The following is a 17,786-nucleotide window of genomic DNA, read 5'->3' on the forward strand; positions in this document are numbered from 1 at the left end:
TGGCATATATACCCTACCCACCGACGTCACAAAACCACGTGCTCGCTGCATGGTTCCGCCCACTTGTCCGTCATTTTGTCTCTGTATTAGCATTGGTTTCAATTGATCGAGGAATTTAAAATGCATTTCATGGAAGACCCGGTGCTTTCTGATGCCGTAAACTCACTGGATGTGTTGCATAAAAGGCGTTATGTGGAAAAGCTTCGTTCTATACAGTCGCCAGATCCATATTTGATGCCTAAATCGATGATTTTTGACCGGCTGCCTTCGCCGTCTCTGCCTGACGCTGATATTTACAACTATCTTGTCCACACAAAATCAGCCTATTCTCACGAAAGTTTGAAAAACTTTAAGAGCTTGGAGGCTTATAAATGCTACGTTGCTGGTTGGGTGAAACAGGTCCTCGTACACGAAAATTCGGCAGGAATCTTGTGCTCGGAAGGTGAGTTACGAAATTTTCAATTCAAAATCTTTTGTTCTTGCCAACATCCACTGTCAAGTCTAATGTATTTCATGTCATTTGTCAATGGAGCTAGGGCTTCTAATGTTTATATGGTTTAGCGATAGCACTCTCACTACATACATACGTGTATGTTGTCGGCGATTAGCCTAGCAATGATCTTAATTGTGGTTGTCAGCCCAAAACCCTCTAAATATATATTAAATGCATCTTACCAGATATAAAATGACTACTACATAATCTGTGGTAATCGTTTGGAGCCCAGTTTTCTCGTCGAATTGCAGCAGCCCATCTCGCTCTCTCCTCTCCGTGTCTCTTGGAATCCGGTAGAACTTCAAGTCTCTCCGTCTATCTTCTCTGTTATTGCAACCGACCGCCACACACGCCTTCACCATTTTGATTATTAATGTTAACGAGCAGAAAAACACGCCGTAAATAGGAGGAATGTACGTAGCCGTAACAGGTCAACACGATGTGTTGACGGACAAGTGGGCGGCACCAGTCAGGAGAGCGGAGTTGTGACGTCACGTGGGTAGGGTCTATAGCCGCCAGCGCTCCGACCGTGCTGCCCGGCCTTTCTTTGCTGTTGAATCGGGTTGCGGGTCTTTACAAAATGCGCTACTGCCCTCCAGTGGCCAATGTTATTGCTTTAAAATGGGTTTGGAGCCATGTTTTTTGTTTCTCAGATAGATAGCAAGCTATAGATTCTTCTTGTAAAAAAAAAAAATTTTTTTTTTTTAAACTCAAAAGACGTATAAATACGTTTTTGGGACAATGAAGCGTTTAAAAATAGAACATATTTATACGTTTCTGTGAGCAAATGAGTTAAACATGCTAGTCTTTGTATATTGGCATCGTCGGCACCAATTAGCTGATCATTGGCAGAGGCGTCGCGTCCAATTAGGCATACGCAGGCAATTGCCAAGGGCCCCCAGCCAGCAGGGGCCCCCAGAGGGCCAACAGAATTGGCACACAAAGATTTTGCAAACTCAGCTTCCCCGCACTGTTATAGCAAAAAGTATTGAGAGTGATTTAATACTGTGGAATTATTTGGCAGATTATCTATCAATTCTGTTATCAGTCCTAATTAGCATACATGTTTAAACAAGTCCAATTAGTTTTGACACTGTATGAATGTGCTAAGACTGATTCACCAAGAACTTAGTTTTCGCCACTTTTATGGCCAAGATGACCACACGCAAATTGGCAAAAGCTTTGTCATCTCTCCCACAGCAACTATAATTATTGTGGGAAGCGACATGGGGAAGAATGACAGGAGTCGATCTTTTTCTTAACACCCTATAGTGTACCCAACGCAGAGAAGATATAGCATTTGCAGCCACCGCACACAGTCATGGTCACGCCACCTCCCATCATGCATTCGGGCAGAACAGTTAAGTCACTACAGTATCATTTACTGAAAGCTCAACAAATACACTAGATGGCAATATTTAGTCACAATATACAAACTCACATTTATCCTTTAAGAATTATAAGTCTTTCTATCCGTGGATCCCTTTTACAGAAATAATGTTAATAAAGTTAATGCCATCTTGTGGATTTACTGTTATAATAAACAATTTCAGTACTTATGTACAGTATGTTGGATGTATATATCCGTCTTATCTTTCCATTCCACCAATAATTTACAGAAAAATATGGCATATTTTAGAGATGGTTTGAATTACGATTAATTAATTTTTAAGCTGTGATTAACTTGATAAAAAATTTTAATCTTTTGACAGCCCTAGTTAAATGTACACCTTATGCCTAAAGTATACATAACACAATAAAACAGAATTGTTGTGGAACTCAAAATGTTGACTGGACAGTTATGGACTATGCACATTAAATCATTAGTAACATAAAATATTACACAATACACCAAAGCAGTGACGTGCGGTCAGGGGAGGCAGGTGAGGCAGAGCCTCACCTGTCATCATGACAAAAAAATAATTATAGCATCAAATTTATATTAATATTTGTCCATTGCTCTTTATGTATGACTCATTTCAAACATTTTCTATAGTCAAAATCGCTGAATTTGCCCATTTCCTGTTCAAATAAAGAAATGAAACGAGAGGTGCGGCAGCACCGAGTAAAGCCTCACCTCTGATTGCGCAATCCTTAACAAACTGGGTTGATACATGGAATTGGAGCGTGCTGGTTGCCGTACATCTGCATGTCGCCATTATAATGTTTCCAGATACGTTTATTTGACCTGATTTTCCTCAGTCTGGCTAATGTCTTTAACCCTTAAAGTTTAATGTTTGTTAGCGACATATTTAGTTTTGCTGATGGGAAATAAAACCGCAGTGAAAAGGCGCAGGTTGCGGCAGATAGTACTCTGCCGCACTGCAAGGGGGCGTACGTGAAACTGGACTTTCCGTTAAAAGTGGACGCGGTTAACACAACGCCGGAGCTAAAAGGTTTGCTTCAAACTACGGGACAGAGGATAACTCGCGCTTTTCAAACGGACTGGTACACCCGAAAAGACTGGCAATGTGGCTGTCCTTCGAAAAATCGCCTTTGCTGCTTTCCCTGCCTTTTCTTCTCAACTTGTGCCAATGTCTGGACTAACACGAGATATTGTGACATTAAAAAACTACCACGAAGCCTCAGCAAACATGAGAGCTCGACCACTCACATTCAAAGCCTGTTTGCTTTAAAAACTTTTGGAAGCTCAAGGATCGATTTGGCTTTGACGAACAGCGGAAGCTCAACGGTAGCATCCTCAAAGCTAAGGTAATAAAAGAGTTTGAAAGACCTCATTAATGCAACCTGCATCCTAGCTAAACAGGAGTTAACATTTCGTGGTAACGATGAGCGTGTAGCTCTTCTAAACATGGCATATATGTAGAACGATTACATGGTTTTGCTGCGAAAGATGAAAGGTTAGCTAGACATTTGGACACATCCACTGTGTTTTCTGGCTTGTCAAATAGAACACAGAACGATCTAATTGAAGCAATCCTCTCCAGGCGGAGAGATTTTTTTTTAAAGTAAAGGAAAATAAGGAGGACTTTTACTAAAAGGGCGTAGATTTGCATAGGGACGGGAGGGACATAACACTACCAACTTTTCAGCATGCTAAAATTGTCCCTACCAACCTTTAAGCAACCTTACCTTTTTTGCATGATACAATGTTCAGTTATATAGAGAATTTAGATCTTTCAATAGTTCCATATGTTGTAAGGATAGAATTGACCCTACCATTATTAAGTGAATTATTTTCACTATGTTTATGTTTGCTAATAAAAACCAGACATTTATTCAGGAAGTTTTCAAAATGTTTCTTTAGTATTTTTTGAAAACAAAGGTTTGAATCGAACAGTATCATCTGAACCAATGCACGTAAAAGTTATTATCAGTAGATAAGGATTTATATTGCATTGATCATTTTGCCTATTAATTAATTAGGTTCATATACATGAGAAATGTGGCCCTTTGCCCCCTTCATCCAATCTGTTTGGTCTAATTAATGTCCCGTCCCCAGCAAAAAGTGTACCTACATGCAGGTTATGCTGTTATATCGTCCCTACGAATGTTGAGACCAAACCTATGCCCTTCCAAAGTAACGCCGGTTTTTGTGGTGAAGGACAGGCACAAGACCACAAACAGTTTTCATTTCAATCTTATTTAAAAAAAAAAAAAAAAAAAAAAAAAAAGAGCTTAGACCAAGAAAAATACAATAGAATATTTAAAAAGTAATTCTAATTCTTTGTTTTTCTTTTCACACTTTTTGTTTAGCAATATGTAATAAATTGATTAAAGTTTCAGAATTAAAAGTTTTAAAAACAACTGAATATTTCACTAAAGGTCAGAATTGAATTCTGTGGTTTTGTACACCAGGGTGTAGAGCAAATGCATGTTATTTTCTTACTTTTACGTATCGATAATATGTACCGTGTGTGCGTGTTTTGTGAAGAATGCTGATGAGATATGAAATAACCAGTAGCCAATTGAATAAGCTGCCCTTTTTGGTTTATATATTTGGAAATCTGACACTAAAGGAGTCAGTGCCTCACCAACCATGAACCTCACCGCACGTCACTGCACCAAAGTATATCAGTAGCGTGTCCTTAAGTCTTTCTGATAGTTTTCCCCTGACCTTTTTACTGCAATAATATAATGAACACCTGAAATTATGGCTTTTAGTTTTGGCCACCCCAAGATTTTAGGTGGCCCATCTGGCCACCCCTATGAAAAATTTCTGGAGGCGCCACTGTCAGAAAGCGCTCAGTAGGCGCAGGAGGCAGCGCTTTTTTCTGGAAAAAAGCCCCAAGTGTGAACACAGCCTAATACGAAATAAACAACGCTATATGAGCTGATGTTTTAAGCATGCTTGTAGTAGGCAAATAAACAAGGCTAACAAGGTGATCTCCTGCTGCTGGTTATGGGAACTGAGTTTACATTTACAACACAAAATCAAGTTCACACGCGAAAACACAAACAAATTTCTTTCAAGATTTAAAGGGGCAGTTTACATGGCGACTCTGCGACACAAAGATGCAATGACTGAGTAGCGGACTCGCCTCGCGTGCATTAGGTGTCAGCGAAGACGGAAGGCGAAGATGAAAAATTCTGAATCCTGCCTCCAAAGTGGAAGAATCCGATTGCGGGTGATTTAGGGGGGCTTCCTCGGCATGCATATCAAAGGCTCCCGCGGCGAGACCGCGCCGATAACGTCAGCACTAGTACACGTCACATTGGCCGTGCGCAGTGGTGCTACTAAACATTAAAAACAGCAAATATGGCGGAATGTCGGCTTTAATTTACCGTTTTAATAATATTTTAAAATTAAATATGTTGAATGTTTCCATTTTTGTGCCTTTGTGCAGTGGCGCCCCCAGGGGGTGGCCAGGGGTGGCCATGGCCACCCCTATAAATTTGTTGGCCACCCCACTGGCCACCCGGCTTGCCACTAAATCGTCGATTGTTGTAGCATCAATTATGCATTTCATCCCAAATTCAAATCTGCTAGCACCTGTTTTTCCCCAGTAATTATTTTGTTTTGTTAAATGTACACCTTCTGCCTAATATATACATAACCCAATAAAACAAAATTGTTGTGGAACTCAAAATGTTGACCTGACAGTTATGGACTATGCACATTAAATCATTAGTAACTAGGAGTGTCAAACAATTAAAATTTTTAATCGAGTTAATTACAGCTTAAAAATTAATTAATCGTAATTAATCGCAATTCAAACCATCTATAAAATATGCCATATTTTTCTGTAAATTACTGTTGGAATGGAAGAACAAAATGGATATACACATTCAACATATGGTACATAAGTACTGTATTTGTTTGTTATAACAATAAATCAACAAGATGGCATTACCATTATTAACATTCTGTTAAAGCGATCCATGGATAGAAAGACTTGTAATCCTTAAAAGATAATAAAATGTGTAAAATTTTCAATCAAAAAATAAACTGGTAGCCCGCCATTGTTAATGCTAATAATTACTTTCAAAATGCTCATGGGTGCTGAAGTCTATAAAATAAATCGCACCCAAGCGCCAGCAGAGGGCGACAAAACTCCGAAAAACACAACAAGTACACAATTCACTGTGCTGTCATTTTAATGTTTGAGCGGGGCATGTGCGTTAATTGCGTCAAATATTTTAATGTGATTAATTTTAAAAAAATAATTACTGCCCGTTAACGCGATAATTTTGACAGCCCTATTAGTAACATCAAATATTACATAATACACCAAAGTATATCAGTAGCCGTGTCCTTAAGTCTTTCTTATAGTTTTCCCCCTGAACTTTTTACTGCAATAATATAATGAAAACCTGAAATTATGGCTTTTAGTTTTGGCCACCCCAAGATTTTGAGTGGCCCCATCTGGCCACCCCTATGAAAAATTTCTGGAGGCGCCACTGCCTTTGTGAACAAAAGAAAAATGCCATTGCTTCGAGTGGGCGGGCATATTTTTTTCTGGGCTGATGGAGCTTGGTGGGGTCAAAGTGCATTATTCTCTGTCGCCCTGTAAATCTGCACTGCCCCCTAGGGCCTGGCATGAATACTACATCGTTTTCATGCGGAATTGCGACGTTGTTCGAATGGAGACGTAAATGAAAACGTAAATTTGAAATTTTTCGTATTCTCGGAGAGTCACCATGTAAACGGCCCCAAAGTTTAAAAGATTGGGTACTGTGGGGACTATTTTTTGCAAAATAGCCACCGAGAGGCTTAGAAGGCTCTGGGTTCCTTGACTCGTTGAATCATTCAAGATAAACTGAACGTAAAGTTTAAAGTGTTTATTCCAACTCAAAATTCAAACAATACTTCTTGTGGTTTCTAATCAAATCAACAGAACTAAACAATAACGTGCAGCAGTGAAACAACGGTCAACAGAAAATATGCCTTGAGCCAGCTAACCCCTTCGCTCTGTGTGTTCAACTGACTTGGCTCCTTCTGACAGCCCAATTGGAAGTAGGCATAACAGCTGAAATGTGTCAAAGGCTGATTACCTAAAACCACACCCACACCTACCAATTAGAAACCAAAGGTGACAGTCAAACAATAAGCAAAGGAAGATAATCAGGCTCCTAAACAAAAGAAATAGTTTAACATAATCAAAATCAACACTAATTGACATTACGGCTCATACAGGTACTTAATTGACGATATATGTCACTAAGTAATTATAACATACCTAATCTCTGTCTGTAATCTTCAGATTGGATATGACTTTCTTCAGAGATTCTTTGTCCATTCGAGTTTCTCCCGCGATTGTCTTCTTGAAGGTCTTCTTCTGTCGCAACTAGGATGTTTATGCAGCGAATAGGGTTACAGTGGCGAGTAGCGCCATCTACTGTCGGAGAGTTTGAAAAAGAAACGAACGAGCCTCGGCCTAAAATCCGATTGGTTTTTTTTGCGTGAGAAATTGGATGTGTGGCATGCGTGCGTGAGAAAACAGGCAATTGCGTGTGTCTCACGCTCAAAGCGTGAGAGTTGGCAGCTCTGTTTGAAACAGAGCATGAACAACATTTATTTGATTTTAAAATTGATACCTTAGCGTTTGCACGAGTTAGTTTAAATAGAAAATCCTGCACGACCAGTATGATGCACGTGTAGATCTTCCAAATGGGGTTGTGATTTTGTGAACTGTAGGCGCTTTAGTGGGCAGCGATGGAGATCAAAAATCAGCAAAAAGTCTTCCAGCCCCCAAAAAAACAGACAAAGCCGCACCCCAAAGTAAGATGGAGAAGATCTTCGGTTTCAAAAAGGAGGACCTGACCTCCTGGTCCAGCCTGGTGGCCCTCCTGAACCGGCCCATGGACCCTGCATCCCTGGGCATATTCCGCTGCTTGTTTGGTAAATAGATTCTTGTCCGCAATAGTTTTTAGATTTACTAGCAAGGTGATTGTTGACACAAAAATTGTGCAGGTCTGCTCATGGCTGTGGACATCACACAAGAGCGTGGCCTTAGTCGTGTGGACTACAAATACCTGGACGGTGCCCCCGTGTGCCGCTTCCCACTCTTCAACTTCCTAAAGCCTCTTCCAATGGACTGGATGTACCTGGTTTATCTGGTGATGTTCCTCGGTGGGTTTCCACCCCCATACATGTTCCCCCTCTGTTGCTTTAGGGTCTGTCAGCAGGGGGTGGAACTCTGAGCTAGATATGAAAGCACATGTGCAATTTGTTGCTTTACAAATTCACAGTAACAGCCACCACAAAACATTTTTGAAAAAGGGACGTTTACACAAACCTAAGGAAAAATGACATCTTATTTAAATTCTTTTGTTATTACACTATTGTGACACATTCACATTAAACTGTAAATGTTGATTACACATCTAACTAGTATATGAAAGAAATTATTGAGTATATATAGTACAGTGATCCCTTGTTTTTCGCGATTAATGGGGACCAGAACCCGCCGCGATAAGTGAAAAACCGCGAAATAGCGCACCCCCCCCAAAAAAGTTTATTTTTTTGTGTGTGTACAATGTATTTATTCAGATTTAACATTTGAAAGAGATACATATAAGACATGTTTTTCCACTTTTTTCAAAAGTAGTATTTTAAAAATATATGTATACTAGGGCTGTCAAACGATTAAAATTTTGAATCGAGTTAATCACAGCTTAAAAATTAATTAATTGTAATTAATCGCAATTCAAACCATCAATAAAATATGCCATATTTTTCTGAAAATTATGGTTAGAATGGAAAGATAAGACACAAGACGGTTATGTACATTCAACAGACTGTACATAAGTACTAGGGTTGTTCCGATAATTTTTTTTTGCCCCCGATCCGATCCCGATCGTTTTAGTTTGAGTATCTGCCGGTCCCGATATTTCCCGATCCGATTGCTTTTTTTTTTGCTCCTGATTCAATTCCAATCATTCCCGATAATTTTTCCCGATCATATACATTTTGGCAATGCATTGAGAAAAAAATGAATAAAACTCGGATGAATATATACATTCAACATACAGTACATAAGTACTGTATTTGTTTATTATGACAATCCTCAAGATGGCATTTACATTATTAACATTCTTTCTGTGAGAGGGATCCCCGGATACAAAGACTTGTGACTTTGTATATTGTGACTAAATATTGCCATCTAGTGTATTTGTTGAGCTTTCAGTAAATGATACCGCAGCCATGCCCAAATGCATGATGGGAAGTGGAACCATTACTGTGTGTAGTGCTACCAATTGATATATCTTCTCTGCGTTGGGAAATAACATAAGGTGTTAAGAAAAAGATCAAATGCTACAGTGCTTTCCCCACATTGCTTCCCATGATATTTCTAATCGAAGGGAGAGGGATTGTAAGGCTTTAGCCAATTAAAATAAGGCTCCAAAGGCTGCCAAAATTCACTCTACTCATTTTACGCTGCCTTTTAGCTTTCTATATAGGCAAGACGGCGCAATAACAGATGGATCGCGACAATGCGTGAGTGGGTCGTGCAGTGCATGCATTAATTGCGTTAAATATTTTAACGTGATACATTTTTTAAAAAATTAATTACCGCCATTATTGGGATAAATTTAATAACCCTACCTTAAGCCTAAACTAAAGACTCTGGATAAGTGTAACATATTATGTCTGTAACGTTAAATACAATTAGAAAACGATTTAATTTAAAAAATAAAAAAAGGCATGTCCGATATTTTTTTGCCGATTCCGATACTTTGAAAATGACGTGATCGGACCCGATCATCTCTAATAAGTACTGTATTTGTTTATTATAAAAATAAATAAACAAAATGGCATTAACATTAACATTCTGTTAAAGCGATCCATGGATAGAAAGACTTGTAATTCTTAAATGATTAATGTTAGTACAAATTATAGAAATTTTATATTAAAACCCCTCTTAATGTCTTCGTTTCAATAACATTTGTAAAATTTTCATTCAAAAAATAAACTAGTAGCTCGCCATTGTTGATGTCAATAATTACACATTGCTCATGGTGCAATGTGGTAAAATCAGTCCTACCCAAGCGCCAGCAGAGGGCGAAAAAACACCAAAAAACACAAGTAACAAGTGGACATGGCACTGAGCTGTCATGTTTGAGCGGGGCATGTGCGTTTATTGCGCCAAATATTTTAACGTGATTAATTTAAAAAATTAATTACCGCCCACTAACGCGATCATTTTGACAGCCCTAATATATACTGTCTTGTAATAAATGTTTGTTTTTTTTGTATACACACGCACATTCATTCCAGCGAATGTCATTTTGCATCTAGTTATATCTATGTACAGTACATGGGATATCTACCATGTCTACCATATCTACCATAACATGTGGGCGTAGTTTGTAGGCTATCTGCTACAACATGTATTATTGGAGCTACCTAACATCGCGTTTGCTTGGCGTCACAACTTTCTTGCCTCCTACCTACTCCTGTTCTGCTCTGTAGTCTCGGTGAGTCCGTCTCCCTCAGACTTTTCGAGCAATATAGTAACGCATAGTAACGCATGCCTTTCCGTCCTCAGTAACGGTAACGGCGTTGCCAAGATGAGAAAAGTAATTAATTAGATTACCCACTACTGAAAAAAATAACGCCGTTAGTAACGCCGTTATATTGTAACGCCGTTATTAACAACACTGATCGTTAGTATTCCATTCATTTTCTTGTTCCCAATTTCCCCACAGCGTTCGATACGTACTATTTACTGATGTGTATGTGTTTTGAAGGTGCGTTGGGTATCATGCTGGGCTGCTTGTACCGTCTTTCCTGCCTACTGTTCATCTCCACATACTGGTACATCTTCTTCCTGGACAAAATGGTATGGAATAATCACTCCTACCTCTACGGCCTCATAGGATTCCAACTCACACTTATGGACGGCAACAGATACTGGTGAGAGGTGGCTTTGAGCAAAAGTACCTGGAACGACTTTTACATTTTCGTTGCTATCTTTTAGGTCACTCGATGGCATGAGGCGACCTTCCATCAGAAACGCTCACGTGCCGCTTTGGAACTACACCTTGTTGAGGACGCAGGTTTGAGTATTACAGACATTCCTCTTTCCTATACGTATGTTGTCTAATAGTATTGTCTCTTAATAGATATTTATAGTGTACTTCATCGCTGGTGTCAAGAAGCTGGATGCCGATTGGATGGGGGGATACTCCAAGTCCTACCTAGCGGACCACTGGCTTTTTGATCCCTTCAAGTAGGTAGAATTTAGAACCCGTCTTAGTCTTAGTGCACACAAACTCATCACGTTAAATCCCATTTCAGGGTGATTCTTCCTGTGGACCTGGTAAGCTTGCTGGTGGTGCACGGTGGTGGCCTCATGCTGGATTTGAGTGCTGGTTACCTGCTGTTTTTCGATGCCACGCGGCCTTACGCGATGGTCTTTGTCAGCTACTTCCACTGCATGAACTCTCAGCTCTTCAGCATTGGTGAGTTTGTTCTGTCCAAAATTATTATTTTTGTAAATGCTATCATTGTCACCAATACATATTTATATTAGAGATGTTCCGATCGCATCCCGATCGATCGGGTCCGATCACGTCATTTTCAAAGTATCGGAATCGGCAAAAAAATATCGGCCATGCCTTTTTTAATGTATATATTTTTTAATTAAATCGTTTTCTAATTGTATTTAACGTTACATACATAATATGTTACACTCATCCAGAGTCTTTAGTTTAGGTTTAAGGTAGGGTTATCAAATTAATTCCGATAACGGCGGCAATCACTTTACTAAATAATTTATCACGTTAAAATATTTAACGCAATTAATGCATGCGCTGCACGACCCACTCACGCATTGTCACGCTCCATCTGTAATGGCGCCGTTTTGCTTATATAGAGAGCTAAAAGGCAGCGTAAAAGGAGTAGAGTGAATTTTGGCAGCCTTTGGAGCCTTATATTAATTGGCTAAAGCCTTACAATCCCTCTCCCCATGATTAGAAATATCATGGGAAGCAATGTGGGGAAGCAAGGCAGCAACTGATCTTTGTCTTAACACCGTATTTTCTTTCCCAACGCAGAGAAGATATATCTATTGGTAGCACTACACACAGTCATGGGTCCACTTCCCATCATGCATTTGGGTTGAACGGCTGCAGTATCATTTACTGAAAGCTCAACAAATACACTAGATGGCAATATTTAGTCACAATATACAAAGTCACAAGTCTGTATCCGTGGATCCCACTCACAGAAAGAATGTTAATAACGTAAATGCCATCTTGAGGATTTATTGTCATAACAAACAAATACAGTACTTAAGTACTGTATGTTTAATGTATATATTCGTCCGAGTTTTATTCCTTTTTTTTCTTAATGCATTGCCAAAATGTATATGATCGGGAAAAATTATCGGGAATGATTGGAATTGAATCGGGAGCAAAAAAAAGCAATCGGCTCGGGATGTATCGGGATCGGCAGATACTCAAACTAAAACGATGGGGATCGGATCGGGAGCAAAAAAACATGATCGGAACAACCCTAATATATATACCGTATTTTTCGGACTATAAGTCGCGTTTTTTTTTTCATATTTTGGCTGGGGGTGCGACTTATACTCAGGAGCGACTTATGTGTGGAATTATTAACACATTATGATATAATTTCACATATTATTTTGGTGTTTTGCAGTGACACTGATGGTTTTGTAAAGTTGTTAGCATGTTCTTATGCTATAGTTATCTGAATAACTCTTTATAGCTATGGCCACATTCGCGTTCTGCCTTTGGCAGTGTATGTTCAATAGTATTATTGACTTTTTTATCTTGAAATGGATGCATTTAGTTTGTGGCGCTTTCACGCCCACGTGAGGGCGCTCTCGCACTTGTTTACGTGACACGCCAGAAGAAGACGGACAGCTACGTAGCTCTGAGTGAGTGAGGGGCGAGTTAGCGAGAGAGAATAGACGGCTGCGAACCTACTTTCATTGTTTATGCTTTTAAAGAGCATATGACACCAGAAAAAACTCTTAAATGGCATTATTATGTGAATTTGAATCATATTTTGAGACGATTCGACTATATACAACAATTTAGCAAAGCGCAGATGACGAGAAATTAGTCTTTTAATCTGCCAGTTAGCCACGCCTACCATTATAGGGCTTTAGCGTCCCCAACAGGTGGATGACGTCAGCGGTAGACTGGGCTCATCGGTTTTACTATTCAGCCCATTGAGGGGGAATTGTTCAGAACGAGGAAAACGCGACGAAGAGAGCCGCAAAATGTCATTGTTTCAGTCTCTCTACTCCCAATATTTTTACAGGATATTCTTTTTATCCAAGTATTTTTCCCCAATAGCTATATAAATGGCTTGAGAAGGACCAGTCAGCCCGTCGAGGGGGAACTATTCACAATGAGGAAAACGCGACGAAGAGAGCGGCAAAATGTCATTGTTTCTGTCTCTTTACTTCAATATTTTTACAGGATATTCTTTTTACCCAAGTACTTTCCCCAATTGCTAAATAAATGGCATGGTCATGACAAATAACAATCTTGTGCTAAATGGAATATAAAATAATAAAAATCCATTTATTCAAGACGACATGGCAAAATTACTCCATAATGGTCAAAACAGTCGACTTCACCTTTACTGTCACACCTCCCGAACGATATTTTATGACACCTAAATCGGACATATGTAATTTCCCTTCCCCGGCTTCGGAGAATGTAAACAGACCAGAAGGAGTGACAGCTAGCCGACATGCTAACCCGAACCGAGGGACGTTTCAAAGTCTTCGAAGTGGAAAATCACACATAACTAGCCTGGATTATTTGACATGACGACCCGGTTGTCGAGTTTCTCTGCGGATCGGCAAACCGCCCGGCGGAGAGCAATTTACAGTTCGTTCCCTGGAGGAGGGTGGCTGGAGTTGTTGTGGAGCTAACGTGCTAACAGCTAACTGCTAATGAGCATGAGGATAGCTTTTTACATGCCTATCAATGATCAAACGTAAGTAGTCCTTTATTTAAAGGAATTTTATAGTGTTTACTTTGTAATCACTGTATTCGTATTTGACATAATACAAAACAAGATGTTTACTCACTTCCTCGTAAGTCCAATGGTCCCACAGTAAATATCCACGGTGAATGGGAACCTTTTGAAACTCCAAAAAGGCGCATACGCCTCTTCCTCATACAGAATGATTTTTCTGCAGCCGTTTGGCTGGCGTGATGCGAAAAATAAACGTATTAATCCGCAAAATCAGCTGAATCCTTCGTCCTCATACACAACAGTACACTGTAGCGTGAAGAGGACGTCTTCTACCGTACACGTCACAGCGCCCTCCTCCTCAATGCAAGACCGAAGCCGGAAGTCACTCATTTTCATGGCGCGGGATTCAAAAAACTAAATAAAAAATAGCGATCCCTTCCACACACATCCAAGCGGCCCATATCATTCAGGGGCATAAAATACCGCGTGTATTATGAAATAAACATGCTTTTTCGTGTCACAGGCACTTTAAGCCAAAAGAACTGCTGTGTTTTATAGAACAATATGTCTGTGAAAAAAAAGTCTTTGGAAGTAAGTTTGAGTTTGTTTATATGTGATCTTCCCCTCCCACAGGCATGTTCCCTTATGCAATGCTGGCGACCAGTCCACTCTTTTGCTATGCCGACTGGCCCAGGAGGTTCTTTGGTCGCTTCCCTGGCTTTCTCAAGGGCGCCCTGCCGCTTACGTCGGAAGAACCTCAGCCTAGTTCTTCTTGCGTTTACCCCGATCCCCCCAGCAGCAGACGGCAGCGGTCATCTACCACCTCCAGCTCTCCTAAATTCCGATTTAAACACAAACTGGCTGCCGTTTTTACTTTGGTCTACATCCTGGAGCAGTTCTTTCTGCCTTACTCTCACTTCATCACTCAGGTACAGTCACTTATTTGCATTATTGGTAAGGGTGTAACGGTACATGTATTTGTATTGAACCGTTTCGGTATGTGGTGCTCAGTTCGGAACGGAGGCGTACCGAACGAGTTTCTGACGTAATGTAACCCTTACTTTTCGAGGCTGTGAGTCGATCGGGTTACAGTTTCTTTGTGTAGATTATATTTACTCCGTCTTCTCTACTATAATGCGGACCAACACGGTAGGACAGTATAACCCAGAAACGTCAACGGCGCGACAACGTGGCCGCCGTGAGAGCGCAGTGAAAGGCGGGCGTTAAAGTCAATCAGCCAATGCACACCAGTCGCAGTGCGGCCGCGTGTTAGACGCGTCCCAGAAGCGGCTCAACACGACGCACGCGGAAAGAACGGCAGAGTTTATTATTTGACGCGAGATGCGACCCTCCTGCGCCAATACTACTACCGGTAGCTAGGATCGGAAAGACCGGAAGTCACTCGTGTAAAAATACGGTGGATCCGGTCGATTTTCAAACTAATATGCGATTCGTAACCCACTTTTTGAGTCCATCAGATCCCTTGAGTGGTAGATCGGGGCACAGTTGACTTGTCTTTGAATTACTGATGTCTTCTCTGCTATAATAATAACCAACATGGCCCCGTGTTCAATACAAAACCCTCCTACCACAACAAAACAAGTAGGAACTAATATTCGGAACTAACGTTATACAACATAAAATATACAATATAAATGAATACTACATCACATTTGTAAAATATAAACACATAATAAAATAAATAATAGCCCATTTAAATCAAATAAATTGAAATGAGCTAAAACACCTGAAATTAAATAATAAGACTAATACACAGATCCTGCTTACACAATTAAATGTATAAATTTCTGTGTGGCGCTTTAACTTGAGAAAATCCACCAGTAAAGCTTTTGAAAACCGTTCATAAGAAAAAAAAAAAGATTCATTGAGGCATTTCATTTGTAAAATACATGTTAAAATCTTTGTCATCTGGATTGCTTTTCTCTTTAGCACAGGACTTCTTTTTTCTTTCAGAAAGAAAGCTGACCAATACGCGTGGTCTGACAGGCAAATTGTTGTTGGATTGTCTTTAAATACCCGCTACTTTTTGAGCAGAATTCTAGCTCTGTATAGGCTAATGTTCCTATTGTTGAAAGCACAAAGGTGTGTAATAAACAACTAGCACATTTATATTTTGCATTTTGTTTTCTTACTGTACCGAAAATGAACTGAACCGTGACCTCAAAACTGAGGTACGTACCGAACCGAGATTTTTGTGTACTGTTACACCCCTAATTATTAGCATGTAGTCGCTTGCTTCGCTTTACTGTCAACAAAGTCTTATCACTCACTCACAGTTGAGCAATGAATGTCAGAAAGGTCAACTGATAAAACGGGATCGCCGCACTGTCGCTCACGTCCTGATTGTTTGCTTTCATCTGCCAGGGTTACAACAACTGGACTAACGGCTTGTATGGATACTCTTGGGACATGATGGTTAATTCCCGCAGACACCAGCACGTGAAGATCACGTACAAGGATGGAAAAACGGGAGAAGTCGGATACCTCAACCCGGGGGTGAGTTCCAGTATCCATGATACATCCTCAGAATCTCATTCTTATCTCATAATTTTTTAATCTAATTTTAGTTGACAAACTCAAATCTTAACAAAAACTCATCTCGAAATAACTATCCAAAAACATGTATTATATGCCATTGTACTGTCCTCGCCATGATGTTGGAGCTAAGCCCTAGCTAGCTAGCGAGCTAAGCTCCGAAATGACTATGTCAGACGTGTGGTCTGCTGACTTTATTCAGCTGCTCATGACATCAACACTTGCAGAATGTAACTGAAATAAAAATGAAATTAAATCAGTTTCATCTTCCATAACAGCAATTCAAATTGGCGCTTTTTAACTAGCTGCTGATACAGCAACAACAATGAACACAAACTTATTAGCATATACAGTGGGGCAAATAAGTATTTAGTCAACCACCAATTGTGCAAGTTCTCCTACTTGAAAAGATTAGAGAGGCCTGTAATTGTCAACATGGGTAAACCTCAGCCATGAGAGACGGAATGTAGGGGAAAAAAAATCAGCAAATCACATTGTTTGATTTTTAAAGAATTTATTTCCAAATTAGAGTGGAAAATAAGTATTTGGTCACCTACAAACAAGCAAGATTTCTGGCTGTCAAAGAGGTCTGACTTCTTCTAACGAGGTCTAACGAGGCTCCACTCGTTACCTGTATTAATGGCACCTGTTTTTAACTCATTATCGGTATATAAGACACCTGTCCACAATCTCAGTCAGTCACACTCCAAACTCCACTATGGCCAAGAACAAAGAGCTGTCGAAGGACACCAGAGACAAAATTCTAGACCTGCACCAGGCTGGGAAGACTGAATCTGCTATAGGTAAAACACTTGGTGTAAAGAAATCAATTGTGGGAGCAATTATTAGAAAATGGCAGACATACAAGACCACTGATAATCTCCCTCGATCTGGGGCTCCATGCAAGATCTCACCCCGTGCGGTCAAAATCATAACAAGAACGGTGAGCAAAAATCCCAGAACCACACGGGGGGGACCTAGTGAATGACCTACAGAGAGCTGGGACCACAGTAACAAAGGCTACTATCAGTAACACAATGCGCCGCCAGGGACTCAAATCCTGCACTGCCAGACGTGTCCCCCTCCTGAAGAAAGTACACGTCCAGGACCGTCTGCGGTTCGCTAGAGAGCATTTGGATGATCCAGAAGAGGACTGGGAGAATGTGTTATGGTCAGATGAAACCAAAATACCATAATTTCTCGAATATAAGGCGCATGCGTGTATAATGCGCACCCCAAATTTACTTGTAAAATCTAGGGGAAATTATTGTACCCGTTTATAACGCGCACCCTAATTTTAGCACCAATAAATAGAAGAATACAAGAAAACAGAGCTCGTGTACAGATACAGAAATGTCATTTTAC

At 40.1% G+C, this 17,786-nt stretch overlaps 2 protein-coding genes across 2 annotated transcripts in view; one reads left to right on the plus strand and one right to left on the minus strand.

Moving 5' to 3' along the window:
• The window catches only part of gmcl1 (germ cell-less, spermatogenesis associated), a 56,973-nt gene extending 42,971 nt beyond the window's left edge, over nt 1–14,002 (minus strand). The window contains exons 1-2 of the mRNA XM_057819484.1: nt 13,978–14,002; nt 7,135–8,099 (exon numbers count right to left, since the gene is read on the minus strand). The gene's annotated coding sequence lies outside the window, so the exon portion shown is untranslated. The remainder of the gene's footprint in view (nt 1–7,134; nt 8,100–13,977) is intronic.
• LOC130905794 (vitamin K-dependent gamma-carboxylase-like) overlaps nt 1–17,786 on the plus strand; it is a 50,125-nt gene that overhangs the window by 9,316 nt on the left and 23,023 nt on the right. Inside the window, exons 2-9 of the mRNA XM_057819482.1 lie at nt 7,593–7,796; nt 7,869–8,027; nt 10,649–10,814; nt 10,879–10,957; nt 11,024–11,130; nt 11,199–11,362; nt 14,499–14,794; nt 16,251–16,382. Coding sequence (XP_057675465.1) covers nt 7,593–7,796; nt 7,869–8,027; nt 10,649–10,814; nt 10,879–10,957; nt 11,024–11,130; nt 11,199–11,362; nt 14,499–14,794; nt 16,251–16,382 — 1,307 coding nt within the window. The remainder of the gene's footprint in view (nt 1–7,592; nt 7,797–7,868; nt 8,028–10,648; nt 10,815–10,878; nt 10,958–11,023; nt 11,131–11,198; nt 11,363–14,498; nt 14,795–16,250; nt 16,383–17,786) is intronic.

Source organism: Corythoichthys intestinalis, chromosome 17, assembly GCF_030265065.1.
Source record: "Corythoichthys intestinalis isolate RoL2023-P3 chromosome 17, ASM3026506v1, whole genome shotgun sequence".
NCBI classification, from domain to species: domain Eukaryota; kingdom Metazoa; phylum Chordata; class Actinopteri; order Syngnathiformes; family Syngnathidae; genus Corythoichthys; species Corythoichthys intestinalis.